Genomic DNA, 14,599 nt, shown 5'->3' with positions numbered 1-14,599 from the left:
TGGGCGACTCCTTTAAAAAAACAAAGTCAAAAATCCTATTTTATTCTAGTCATACAGTTTTTGTGTGACCTCTGAAACACCTGCCCAATAAATACCTGGCAGAATTTGAAAATGGCCGCCAAGTTTACGAGATTTGATTGCAGAAGGACTCTGGTCAAACAGTTCTCAAGACAAACGGTCACGGCTGCTATACCCTCTACAAAGTGCCTTGTGTAGATAAGTAGTGAAATTGTACATCAGAATTGATTTTACTTACAAGGAAATTATTACTTTTAGCACATAAACACAGTGTGCAGATAAGATTAAAGGTGCTGAAAAGATTGTGCAAAAAGCTGGATCTGGTCAGAAGGAAAAAAACACACAGACTTTGAAGAGCTGGTAGGAAGTGTACAAAATGAAATGAAGTGGAAGACATAGGGATACTGACAGTAACATCCTCGTGCAATAAAGAGAATATATGTTAATGCTACCATGTCAATATCTACCAAAAACTCTGTGAAATGTTTCCAGCATCTTGTTGAATTTGAGCCATGAAGAATTAAGGTAGGTGTGACAAAAGTGAGGAGGGCAACAGTTAGTCCAACCTAATAATTTAAAACTACAACCATTCAGTTTCTCTTTCTACAGGAGGCAACATGTTTGCAGCTGCGCTACTGGCCTTGTGGAGGAAGTTTGAAGCTTAAGTAGCAGACATGCCCTCACTGACAGCACTCGCATGCTTTAGCTCCTTGCATGTTAGTCATATGACCACTCAGCCAATAACAGTAATGATCTCAGACTGTCCTGGTCTTCCACTCATCATCTCCATTTGATAACAGTCATTCAGTTAAACACTTATGGCTGTAATTTCACCTATGTGAATGTAATTGCAAAAAAGGCTCTTCGTGTTCACCACTGCCTTTATATTAACACGTATATGTGTCCCATTGCTTTCCAGTAACAGTGGAAGCCTGTTTTTATATTTGATCCAGCTTTTATAGCTCCTTCACGTGGTCTTTTATTTCAGTTACCATATAATCCCGTCTTTATTTTCTGCCTGTAAAACTGTCTGGTGTCTTCCAGCACTACTGTAAAAGATGCACTGTGCAGTGTAATATATGAGATGCTCAAAGGTCCAATCTGAGACATAATTAAATTTGAGTGTTTTATTGGCACATCAGGTTAGAGGACTCCGTGGGCTCATAAAATCGCTAAAAACATTCAGTCAGGGTTCAAAATTATGGATACCAGTTTGGAAAGCTGACATCAGGGGGATGAGCTTTGTGTGTGTGTGTGTGTGTGTGTGTGTGTCAGCAGCTCTGTAATTTGCTTTTAAAGTGTGTTCTTAAAGTATCAGCGTACAACCCTCAGCTGTTACAATCAAGTGCGTCACCGCGTCTGAGAGGAAGTTAGAGGCTGGTCATCCTCGAGGGCAGTCTGCATGCTTACATGCATACATATGGAGTGTAAAGTAATAAACATCCTTCTGTGTCTGCATGTGATGTGTTGTCAGTGGACTTTGTCCCTAATGAGGATGTTCATATGAGCTCTAAGTTTAGGAGATTAGAGCATAAAGCGAGATAAAGAGCAGTTGTCGCCTAAACTCCATGACTTCACTCACGCAGATTAAAGACCTGACCTGTCTTCTCCACTTATAACTTCTTATCTAATGCAAAAGCACAGGTGAACGATTTATTAAAGGTTAAAGGTCAAAATGCAGAATATGAACTCAAATTTCATAAAATACATGGTGGGTAAGAACTGGAGCCTATGGCAGCTGTCATAGGGAAAAAGGCGAGATATACCCTGGAGAGATCACAAGTCTCTCAGAGGGTTATGGAGTGAGACATTATGGTTTATGTTGACGTTCACAGCTACAGGCAATTTAGAACCACTGTGGACTGTGGAGTGCCCACATGGTCCACGGGGGAGAACATTTAATTGGCCCCAGCCATTGGCTTGGTTCAAACCCAGGACCTTCCTACTGTGTTAACCACCTTGCCGCCTATTTCCTGTCAGGAGCAACAGGTTTCCTCTGATTTTGTGTTCATTTATTATTTATTTTGGTTATTTGTGTATTTTGGTTATAGAGCACCCTTCTTTAGCTGTGCAAGTGGACCAGTGCAAGAGAGGCTACATGTTTTGGGATTGTGTAGCAGAACAGAAGGAAGCAGAGAGATTTCCCTTTGTTTGGTTGAATTCTTGTGGGTTACTTCTTTAACTTTCCATTATATGCTGTCTCAGTGTGACACTCTTAAACCAGATTTTATAGAAAGAGTTCACAAATCCTAAAAGGCCCAAACCACTACAGCAAGTACGTAATAATATTTCAGTTTCTTACAAAGAAAGGTACAAAGAAAAAATATTTTACTTATTTTTCCCACCAATGAAAAAAAAAAATCCAGATAATTATATTATTATTTTTTATTTAGAATTAGAAAAAGACATGTTGAATGTCACATTTCCCTTCGGTTTACATTTCAAGTGTGTAATTGGTATTTTTGCACAAGCCTTTATTTACTGTACTTTTATCTTTGGCAAATTTGGTTTAAGATCAAAGCACACAAGCACAAAACATACTCTGAATCTGTATAAATCCATCTAATACAGCAGAGCAGCACATTCCGGTATTTGCTGTCAGTGAAACGTTATCAGTGCAACAAATAAAAGAAACTTTTAACTAAACACACACAAATAATTTAACGGGTTATTGTGGTCTCTGGGTTATCTGTGGTACTACATTCCTTGTAATCTTCAATATTAACACTTGCTCTCTTTTCTAATCCCTAACAAATATGCTGAAACAAATGGTTTGCAGAGACATTCTTCACCTTGGCAGATTGCACAAGTGGGTTTTGTGTGTCTGGTACACCGTGCCTTCATTAGGAAGTCCTTAAGAAAGGAATTATGATATCTCGCTAATCAAGTATAAACTAGGTCTTACAGCAAGCTGTCAGCAACATTCATAAACTCTCATAAGCTCGCAGAGAGACCGATCACTTGCCAGACTGTGCATTAAAAACTTATCTTCTCTTCATAAAGAGATAACAACAACAAAATACCCCACCCTGTCAAAAGGCCGACATTCTGCAGCAGAAATGTCAGCCAGGGTCTCTTGTTGTTGACATGGATCATGGTGGGCAGCTACAATAAAAAAGGATGAAGATGATAATTAAACAACAGTCATCAGATTGTGCTGCTTCTGTGAAAGAGTCAGATTTGTGAGAGGTAACACTCACCATATCAGCGAGTCCCACGTAGAGAAAGAGCCCTGCAGTAATGGCACCTATCCACTGCTTGGTAGCGAGGTCAGTGGCTACAGACAGAGCAATGTACATGCCGATGAACGAGGTCAGGGTGCTGGCGATGTTTAGAGCTAAGGCCTTGCGGACAGACAGGCCACAGTGGAGCAAAATGGCAAAATCACCTGGGGAGGAAAATAAGGTGATTTAATGCATGAATACTGAAAAAAAAAGATTAGGTTAGGCACTTTTTTTGTGTTTTGTATGATAATTACCGAGCTCATGCGGTAACTCATGGCAGAGTACAGCCAGTGACGTGGCCAGGCCAGACTTCCAGGACAGGGCGAAAGCTGCACCTAACGCTAATCCGTCTGCAAAGTTGTGGATCGTGTCACCGATCGTAATCATATAAGGCAGCAGACGCTGCTCTGTGAACGCAGGAGGAGGCAAAGTTATAGTAACCAGTTCTCTCTGTTTGATGATATAACTTTTTTTTGTTACATGTAACTTTACTTACCTCTGGTGCGCTCTTTTGGCTCTGGAAGCGGTTTCTCATTGTCCTCACAGCTTACCTAAAACAAATGCATTACGCAACGTGTAACTAATGATGATTTAGTTTAAACTCTGGGTGCTGAATTCAGTCAGTTTTTTGAGCTGACTTTTTCTCAAGCTATACTCAAGATTTTTCCACAATGATGTGAGAGACTAACAAAGTCATATAGAAAATGATAACCTCAAGTTATTCCTGCTAAAGGTGGTCCTACAAGCTACTAAGCCATAGTATTATGGGGTACAAGTGCACAAAAAGTGGGGACTTATGACCGCACAGTCTTATGAAAACTTTCACATGACCACATATCTCTTACCAGGTCTGCTTTGGATGTGGACTTGTCTTTTTGTTTCTGTTCCTGTTGATACATCTCTAAAACTCTCCCATGGTCACAGTGGTGAGGCTCAGATTCTTCCTGAAAGGAGAGAGAGGCAAAACTGTTCAGAAATGAGGCCTAACGTCTAAGATAGAAGGAAAAAACTTGAGACAAAGAAGGACAAATACTTAAAAAGATATATATATATTTTTTAAAGTTTTTAAATGTCATTACATGTGTCTGTCACAATATTTATAACCAACTTTGGTTGTAAATGGATGACAAGTTTAACATTACACATTACACAATGTGTTCTGTATGAGGATTTTTCTTGTTTTCTTCTTACCCCATGGTGATGTTTATGGTTGTGATGCTTATCACCATATGTGATCAGAGAGAAGGAAACTTCCATCAGGTAAAAGCAGTAGATCCCTGCAATCAGTACCAGCATCTTGTATATGTAGTCCGGAGTTTCTTCCTCATGACTGTGACTTGAATCTTCGCTGCTGCCACCGTTGTCTGAGTGCACGTGCAAACCCAGAAACTACATAAAGAACGCAGGAGAAAGACAACATGAGTATATCATTAATGTTAATATATGAAAAGACTAATCAGTTTTTACATAGTATCACTGTGCTAGCATATCTCCCATTACAATTTTAGTAAATGCCTTATGATTCCACTCTAAAAGCTTTAAAATCCCTCACTGTTGGCATCAGGTGCAGTAGGGCATCTCCAGTCAGTGAACCGACTGCCAGGCTGATGCAAAACTGGATGCACATCTGGAAAACACTGGTACAGGCGGCACACAGCAACACCACAATGCCAAACATGGATATCACTGTTATCAGCAAATTGGCGATGGTTGCATACAGGTATCCTACATGAGAAAGAGACAAATGATAGCATGTATATTAAATGTGATTCTGCTCACTGAAAAGTGGATGCATTTTGAAGCCTTAACTCTTTTAATGTCATCAGTACCATCTTAGTCTTTTTGAGCACAGAAGTGACCGTAATTAAAAGGGTGGAATACTAAGTTAACAGCTAATGGTAGCAAGCTTAGTTACAGCTAAAGACTGTACGAATGCATTCGTACCCACTAAGCACCGCTAATGATTGCTAAGTAACTTAAAAATAAAATGCTAGAAACCAGAGATCTCTACTTAAAATGCTCCAAAAGGCACCAACAGGAGCCTAGAGAAACTGCATTTTTCAGCCCTCGAGATTTCCACTTTATATCTCCTACTACGTGTTCTTAAAAAGTGAAAATCCCTAAAGGATGTGCATATTCTTTGACATCTACCAGCCTTTATGTTGTAACTGAAAATCTGCAATTGGAAATAAGTTCTTCAGGCACAATCAAGAATTCAAATTTGTGAATCAAGTCTATATGTGTGCAGGAAACAACAAGCAGTGACATTCAAGTGAAAACAGCCAAAAAAATAGTGCCTGGAATGTCCATTAGAGACCAACTGTTAGCTATAAGTAATGCACGTTTCCCAGCCTTTGCGACATGCCAAACCTGTCAATTTGTAGAACTATTTGTTACTTGAGTCCACAGCGACACTTACTCTCAGCCTTGGAGAGCCCATCTGGTTTTTCTGGATCTGTAATATCTGCACAGGCTCCGCTCAGGATCTGCTGGACAAGCGCAGGGCTGAGCTGAGCCAAGCCAGGCCGACCCAGACCGGAGGAGGCTGAGCTATTCTCCGCCAGGCCATAGATCTGGACCAGTTGTTCAGCTGAGAAACAACGCTGGGAAAAACAAAGCACAGACATCCATTACATAACTTACACCTTGCTGGTATTTAAATGATGAGGTCAACCAATTGGCGTTTTCTTGTGTTTCTACGTTGGTACCTGTTCCCAAGTGTTATTACTTTCACGTCCCTCAACACTGTCACTGCTTCTCTTCCTCCATCTCTGGACACCGTCATCATGATCGGCGTGTTCATCTGCTGTGTGCGCATGTCCATGGTCTTCCTCCGAGCTAGGTCCGATATTCAGGCTCTTCATGAGAGCCTTTAGGTCTATAGTCACACATACACAAAGTAACTGAACAAAATGGCCTCAGGATTCACATAATTATCTGTTAGCAAGACATAACAGGCTAATAGCACTACATTTTCCCTATGTTACTACAAAGGAGTGACCACAACAATCGCTGATTTATAAATAAAGCAGTTCCTGTAAAGTGCCCTGCAGATTTAGTGTTTTACGGGCTGTGGGTTTTTGAGTGATTGCACATATATTAATGCTCATATGTTTTTTGTGTGTATGCACATTTACCCAGGACAGTGAAATTTTCTGAGCCGAGTTGCTCCATGATGTAGTTCACGAAGAAGCTTTCATCAGGCAGGGATTGATCAGTGAAGCAGTGACCTTGCAGGGCGTGATACAGCACATATCCCAAAACCGCACCCACTTCCTGTTTCTGGTCTCCTGATGATGCGTTGACCTGTGCCATGATGTCATCAGCGCTTATACAGTTCTAGTTACCATGGTGATAAGAAACAGAAAACGGGCTGAGTGTTTTAGAACGGCGACACATTTAAACACAGTTGACATTTTGAACACTTTTGAGCAATGGTCAGTTAATACATAATGCACATGGGACGCCTGAATTGTCAAAGCATGGACTCTACATGGAGTGGAGTTATTGTTTTTCTAGGTCTTCCTTAGATTCTTAAAGCCATTACAGATTATTTTCAAACTGCACTAGCCTTCCTTACTTTTTGGTCCTTATGAATCAACATGTGAATACTGAGACTGGACAAAGGGTTTTAATGACTGTGCTCCACACAAGTGAAACACAACACAAAAGCTTGTAAAATTAGATAAGCTAATCCCTTTTAATCCCTTGTAGTGGACATTGAACAGTGTGAATGCATGTCCTTTCTTTAAACTAATATTTAACAATTTTATTGTTGTTAGATTTATTCTCTTTGTTTTTTAAGTATTCCATAAATTCATTGTTAAATGACCCCTCAGCGGCCTTTACTGTTTACATAAAGGTGTTGTAATTTGGGAGGGCGTATTATCATGCTTAAAGAGGCCATCGGGGAAATAATGTTGCCATAAAAGGGAGTACGTGGTGTGCAACAATGTCCACAGATAGGTTGTATATGAAAATTAAAGTCCACATAAATTCCAGAATCTAAGGTTTCCCAGCAAAGCACTCCCCAGTCCATCAGCTAACACACTTTTTTATTGCTATCACTATCTCTTACACATTCAAGGGATTTTAATAGGGCCATTCATATCAAGCAATACAAAATGTGGTTCATCAGACCAGGCTATCAGATCTGATGATCCTATGCTCATTGCACAGTTGTGAAGATGTATGCATACACTCATCATGTTATGGTAGTTTTGGACTTTTAACATTTTCTTTGAAGTGTTATTTTTCCAGGATGGAAAGATTTTAAGACATACATCCCAGCATCACTGGGATGGTGCTGACCAAGAAAAAAGCTCATGCTCCAAAATCCACACCTTCAAGTTTGACCAAAATATGCAGCTGTCCACATGGGCAAGCCGATTTAAATGAAGCCTACCAGTTCTGCCAAGATGAGTGGTCAAATATCCAGCCTGAATTATGCCAGAAACCTTTTGATTGCTACAAAAATATCTGCAGATGCAACCTGATAAGGGATATTTAACCAAATATGAGATGGGGTGTATGTATGTGGATACATCGTGGCTCAAGAGTTGGCAGTTTGTCTTGTAATCGGAAGGTTGCCGGTTCGAGCCCCGGCTCCGACAGTCTCGGTCGTTGTGTCCTTGGGCAAGACACTTCACCCGTTGCCTACTGGTGGTTGTCAGAGGGCCCGGTGGCGCCAGTGTCCGGCAGCCTCGCCTCTGTCAGTGCACCCCAGGGCAGCTGTGGCTACAATGTAGCTTGCCATCACCAGTGTGTGAATGTGTGTGTGACTGGGTGAATGACTGAATGTAGTGTAAAGCGCTTTGGGGTCCTTAGGGACTAAATAAAGCGCTATACAAATACAGGCCATTTACCATTTACCATATAAGGCTGTAAATTAGCACGATGATGATGACTGTATAAACAGCCAGCCAGATTTGAATTTCACCTGTCTGTGGGTAAAATAATATGGCTGGCAGGTGTAAATCCCGGCAATATACTTAACACTCAACTCTCCCTGATTCATTATTGTTTTCCTGAAATAGTGCACCATTATTATGGACTGTTATTGTTCCTTATTGATTTTTTAGTGTTGTATTAACTTTCCTTAACTTAGTCTGTTAAATATTAATATGTAAGAATTTTACACAGAGGAACTCTGTTATATGAGGACATTGTTGTGTAAAAACTGTCTGTCTGTGAAAAACTATCAGCACTAGATAAAATTACAAAAAAAATAAATAAATTTGAAAACACAAAATAAAATAAAAAACAAATAATAATAATAATAAAACTACTAGAACATGCTGTCAACACTGCACATACATACTATAAAATACAAAAAGAAGCACAGCTAAATGTTTGCAAATCTGACAAAACTTTTGTCTTACGGAAGTAAATCAGAAAAAACAAAAGCAACTTTTCACTGAACGTTACAGTCCGACATCAAGTCCAGCTTTTGTGAACTATTCTATTCTAATAAATAAATTACATAATCAAGCCAGTAAAATGAAACAGATACAAAGAGCACTTTTAATCATGATCAGGTGGTATGGTGATGTGGCTAAATACAGGGCAAAATATCTTGCATACAGATATAAATCTGTATGCAAGCTTCCATTGACAGCAATCAAATAAAACACACCCTGCAAGAGTGTTTTATTTATTAGTTATTATTAGTTATTATTAGTTATTTGATCTGTGAACATCTACATGCTCACTTTTTCTCATGTTATACTGCATAAAAGAAATGCATAACTGTGACTGTAATGGGGAAGGGATCTCCCCGCATGTGTTTAATTTCCCAGCTGTTTTACTCGTGACTCCTTTAGTTGAAGTGTGCTGGTGAATTAAAAGCTCCAATATTTTAGGAAAAAAAAAAGTTTTGGGAAACTCGAAGGCCAATATATTTTACACTCTTCTTATCTTGTCGCTATCCAGTTTATAATGAATTTGGTTAAAAGAGAGCAATAAATACTAACTATTTACTGAAGGTTGAGTATTGGCTTGTGCTTACCTCACTTTCTGTGGGCTCATAGTGGCTTTGAAGCTCTTGAATGACACCTTCTAATCCATGGACGTCTATGTGTTCGTGGTCATGGTTCGCCTCACTGTTGTGTTCATGGGGATCATTATGTGTGAATTTGTGCAGGAAATTTTCAGTCTCTTCTCCCCATGTTCCTGTTTTTATCGCTGTGCAGACCAGGCCAGGAGAAGAAAGGTAAAGGACGCAGCCGGAGGCGAGAGCCGTGAACTGAGATACAGTGACAGCCACATTTACTCTGCTTCTTCTTGTTTCTTCCTCATTTTGGACGGCGGGATTGCTTATGAGCTGATGAACGGCATCTGCAAGATCACACTTTGTGTCCAGAGAGTAAAAAGAGGGGATAAAAAGATTAAATAGTCATTTCAATCTCATGAAATTTATCTATAGAAGGTACAAGTGTTCTAATCAGCCCATTACAGGAACTCAATGCATTTAGACATGTAGAAAGTCAAGTCAAGATGACCTACTGAAATACAATTTGATCACCAGAAGAGAAGAAAAGTGATTGAAGTGACTTTAAATGTTGGTTTGGAGTATTTCAGAAACTGTTTGAAAAAGAGAAAATATCGAGTGAGCAGAAGTTTTCTGGGTGAAAACACTGTGTTGATGCCAGAGGTCAGAGGAGAATGATCAGACTCCTTGGAACTGACAGGAAGGCAACGGTAACTCAAATAACTACTTATTACAACCAAAGTATGCAGGAGAGCGTCTCTAAATGCACAGCATGTTGACTAAAGCAGCAGAAGACCAGACTTGGAGCCACACTTCCTGATAGAAGACTGGAAAAACAGTGCTTTGTTTGACTACCCTTGAATTTGGAATGAACAACTTGAAAGCATCGATCCATCCTACTTGTATCAATGGCTGAAGGTGTGGCTGGTAATTTAATATTATAGGAGATTTTTTAGGCCCCCTATTACTATCTGAGCATTGTTTAAACCCCACATCCTACGTGAGTATTGTTCCATCCCTTTACAACCACAGTGTATCCATCTTCTAACCACACATGATGGCACACCATCGACAAAGCTCAAATGATCTCAAAGTGATTTCTTTAACATGACAGTGAGTCCACTGTACTCAAACGACCACCACAGTCACCAAAACTCAGTCCAGCAGATTTGTTGGAGCAACTGTGTGATGCTGTCAATATGGACCAAACACCCGGAGGAATGTTTCCAGCACCTTGTTAAATCTGTGCCATGATGAACTAAGACAGCTCTAGAGTTAAAAAGGGGTCGAATCTGGTACTGGCATGGTGTATCTAATAAAGTGTATATGAACATAAACGATGCTACTGCAAAGAGGTCATAAATTGATTGCTTTATTGGTCCATTTATACAGAATTATCCAGAATTATCAGAAACCTATAATCTAATCTAATCTAATCCATAATCTCAACAATATCAGCACTTTTATTGTCTTTTATTAGAGATGATGTAAGCATCAAGATTGGTGGATATCATAAAATACTGACATCCACCAATCTTGACCTAAAAGTTGGGTCACGAATGACTGATTGGATGGTAAAGAATCATACGACTATATTTTACAGCAGATTGGTACAAAGCAAAAATCCAACTATGTGTTGTTGTTGACTAAATTGTATTTTGAGTGAACTGGCCCTTTAAACTCTTATAGAAGCAGTACATTGCTGTGATTATAATAATAACTCCTAAGAGAACCTACAGTATCATGAAAAGTGTTTCTCCTTTCGCAATGCTGTAAAAAAGTATTTGCCCCCGTCTACCCCTAATGGCAGACCTGTTGAATGAAGAAATCACTTAAATAGAACCTGTCTGATAAATTAAAGTAGGCTAGACGATCTAAAAAAGCAGCACATCATGCCATTATCTAAAGCAACTGCTGAGAAACAAAGTCATTGACATCTATCAGCCTGGAAAAGGTTAGAAAGACATTTCTAAAGTGAAACACGGTGAGAGCCATTATCCACAAATGGAGAAAACTTGGAACAATGGTGAATCTTTCCAGGAGTGACCGGCCTAGCAAAATTACTCCAAAAGCACATCGATGACTAATTCGGGAAGTCACAAAAGAACTCAGAACAACATCTAAAGAACTGCAGGTCTCAGTTAAGCTCAGAGTTTATGATTCAGCAATAAGGAAGAGACTGGGAAAAATGGCACCCATGGGAGAGCTCAAGGAGAAAACTAGTGCTAGTGAAAACTAGCAAAACTAGCAAAGAACACAATGACTCGTCTCACATTTGCCATATTAAAAACAGCAACAACATCTTGATGATCCCTAAGACTTTTGAGAAAATATTCTATGGACTGTTCCTGCTACATTGGTGTAAAACTAACAAGGGATTTCCTAAAACGTTTCTCTCCGGGTGGGGTCAAACATGGTGGATTCATGAAGTCTGCTCTCTACTAGAGAGGGCTGAAGCTCAAGAGCACTTGGGTTATGCAGAAGGACAATGATTAGAATCAAACCAGCAAGTCCAACTCTGAATGGTTAAAAAAAGACAAAGTGGAGGTTTTGGACTGGCCTAGTCAAAGTCTGGACTGAAATCTTATTGAGATGCTTTGACATGACCTTAAACAGGCCGCTGATGCCTGAAAACCCTCCGATGTTGCCAAATTAAAGCAATTCTGCAAATAAGAGTGGACTTCCTGTGGAATTCCTCCACAGAGATGTGAAAGACTCAATTCCAGTTAATACAAACACTTGACTAGTTCTTGCTGCGAAGGGTGGCACAACCAGTTAGGCTTAGGCTTTCACTCAAGACCAGGTCAGTTTGGATAGCTTTACTTCTATAAGTAAAATGATCATTTAAAAAATGGATTTTGCATCAACTTGCGTTTTCTTTGTTTAATGTTAAAATTAGTTGGATTATGTGAAACATCTAAGTTTGACAAATATTCAAAAAGCTAAGAAATCAGACGGGGACAAATATGTTTTCACAGCACTGTATATGAACTCTAAGACAGCGAACTAATAGAAACGTTTTTATTGTGGGTCAGTATTGAACCTCTTTCACATTTTGCCTCTTATAATCTACAGTGCAAGCCGATGTCACTACTGCTAAGACTTTTACATCAGTTCTCACAAACAATAATTTACCTACAATGACATTTACAGTTTTCTCATCCCTTTTATTTCATCCATCATTCACTGGTGGCTGCCACAGCTGTCTGATAGCGGACATTTATCAGGCATGCACTGCACATTCATGCTGTTTTCAGCTGACATCTAAGAAGTCCAAGGACTTCGCTCTCACTCACTGATAAAGTGGTTTTGTCTAAGTTGCCTGCAAATACTTTGAGTAACAGCAACACTTATAAAATAAGCATGGATTAGTGCTAACACACTGAACTTGAAACCGAAGAGTAATTGTTTCAGCCAGCCTGGGTTTTTTTTTCATGCTTAATTTTTGGTGCCCCCTAAGAGAGCTTTTAGCCAACGCTGGAGAAAAATCACCAGCACTGTAACAACTTATTTTTAAACCAGCTTTTATGAGCTGAAGATTACTTTACTGAAAAAAAATGAGATTTTATCTTTATTAGATGGTCAGATAGGGATGTGAACACAGCACCCTTTAAAAAAGGCCAATTCTAAGGCAGGAGAAACACCTGCCGTTAAAGGCCGTGATCGGTGTTTAGGCTCCTGTTGACTGAAAGAAGAAGCCTATTGATACAAGGCAAAATGCTGTCCAACACTGTTTTTCTTGATAAAACCTTGATTAAAGCTTATTTCACTTACTTTATCATTAAACTTTTAGCATTACAGTAGCCAGACTTCCACCAGAGACTCTTTATTTAATAACTTACTGCACAGGAGAAAGAAAGAAGAGGAAAGAAAAGAAAAAGGTCTGAACTTATAAAACATAAATGCGACAAATAGCTGTTTTATGTTGTAAATGATCATAAGATTACTGTCTCCTTTTAGGTTCAATTAAATGACACTTCTTTCTTTTTCTTCTTCTTTTTTTCTGTGCATCCACGGCAAATATTATGTAATAAAGTTACACTTAAGACATTTTTTCCTTTCAAAAGCAGCTCAAAGATTCCCATTGACAAGCCCAGTTTATTAAACAAGCCTGGGATTAAATAGAAAAATACAAATAGGAGCCTAAATCCCATCATGAAACTACCAAATGCTCGGAACAACTGGCCGGCCAAGGTGGAAAAATGGTGCTATTTTAATGCTGAAGGGATTTAAGGATTTTCTGTTTATTGCGCTTTGCTGCACTTTGATTAAAAAAGTACTTACAGCATTATTTGAAAGCACCCTTACTTTACTTTTAGTTAACTTTTGCACACTCTTACAGAAGGAGTAAATAAGCAGTTTGGAATATGTAAGTAAACTTTACAGATGATTATTCAGCAGATAAGTGCTTAAATCTAAATCTAAAAGAAGTAATGTTAAAATTTAAATTTTTATTTTAACATTATTTTTATTATTAGTAAATTTGTTACAATTGAAAGCAGCCGAATCTATCACTTGCGTAATAGCTTTTGGACCTCGACCTTTTTCCACCGCACCCGACTCAAGGCTCTCCAGCTCGGTTGCAGCTTTAGCCTAATAAAACTCACCTTTTCACACGGCACTTCGCCGCACTGCACACGGTTCTCCAGTGTATTAAAGAGGGAGTGAAGGGATTCCCCGGTCAGATACTGCTGTCCTGGAGACACGATGCTCACCACAGCCCCGTAAGCTTCCTCCACAGCGGGGGAACCCGACACAAAACCGAGCAAACCCCACCCGGAGAGAAGCAGCAGAAGAAACGGCGAAGAGGAAATCATCTTAAAACTTTCTTTGAAGAAAAAAATATCTGGAAAGACTAAAAGCCTAAAAAAAATGCAGAAATAGTGTGACACAGAGGTTCATACAGTCTCAAGGTATTTCTGCAGACACATTGAGCCATAGAGCTCAGCTCACGGCTGTTATCAGTTTTAAACCACTGCAGTCTCACTGGACCTCGGCTGTGATTGGCTGAGACATGCCTCGTGCTGTCCTGCACCTGTCTATTATAACCACTGTTACCTGTACAGGTCAGAAAAGGCACCCCACAGGCCTCCCAGGCATCGCCACACCACCAGCAAAACACCAAACAGCGGTTTCACCCATATTAGTGAACCCAAAGTTATTTTAGGCATCACACATCACACAAAGGAGCTGATAGGCTCAACCAACACAAATCCAGGTAAAGGAAATGGATTTTTTGATAAAAGGCTTATGTGGCTGGTTTGCACTGACTGCTGAAGAAGATACAAAATGCTGATGTTTTAATCCTGACCACCATACGAGAGCTATTATTATTATTTATCTTACTTAAAATAAGTGTTTCTATTTC

General features: G+C 39.4%; 1 protein-coding gene across 1 annotated transcript; it reads right to left on the bottom strand.

Moving 5' to 3' along the window:
* Positions 1-2,385: 2,385 nt before the first annotated feature.
* slc39a4 (solute carrier family 39 member 4) lies at positions 2,386-14,377 on the bottom strand. Its single transcript, XM_039605466.1, has 13 exons — positions 14,290-14,377; positions 13,839-14,094; positions 9,250-9,591; positions 6,380-6,581; positions 5,951-6,120; positions 5,662-5,845; positions 4,795-4,967; positions 4,434-4,631; positions 4,088-4,186; positions 3,739-3,793; positions 3,497-3,649; positions 3,219-3,406; positions 2,386-3,123 (listed from the first exon to the last, which is right to left on the bottom strand). The coding sequence occupies exons 2-13, from the start codon at positions 14,046-14,048 to the stop codon at positions 2,995-2,997; spliced, it is 2,103 nt and encodes a 700-aa protein (XP_039461400.1). The 5' UTR covers positions 14,049-14,094; positions 14,290-14,377; the 3' UTR covers positions 2,386-2,994.
* Between the last annotated feature and the right edge of the window lie 222 nt (positions 14,378-14,599).

This window comes from Oreochromis aureus, linkage group 22, assembly GCF_013358895.1.
Source record: "Oreochromis aureus strain Israel breed Guangdong linkage group 22, ZZ_aureus, whole genome shotgun sequence".
Taxonomy (NCBI): Eukaryota; Metazoa; Chordata; class Actinopteri; order Cichliformes; family Cichlidae; genus Oreochromis; species Oreochromis aureus.
The sequence above is the reverse complement of the archived record's forward strand: the minus strand, read 5'-3'. Positions and strand labels throughout refer to the sequence as shown.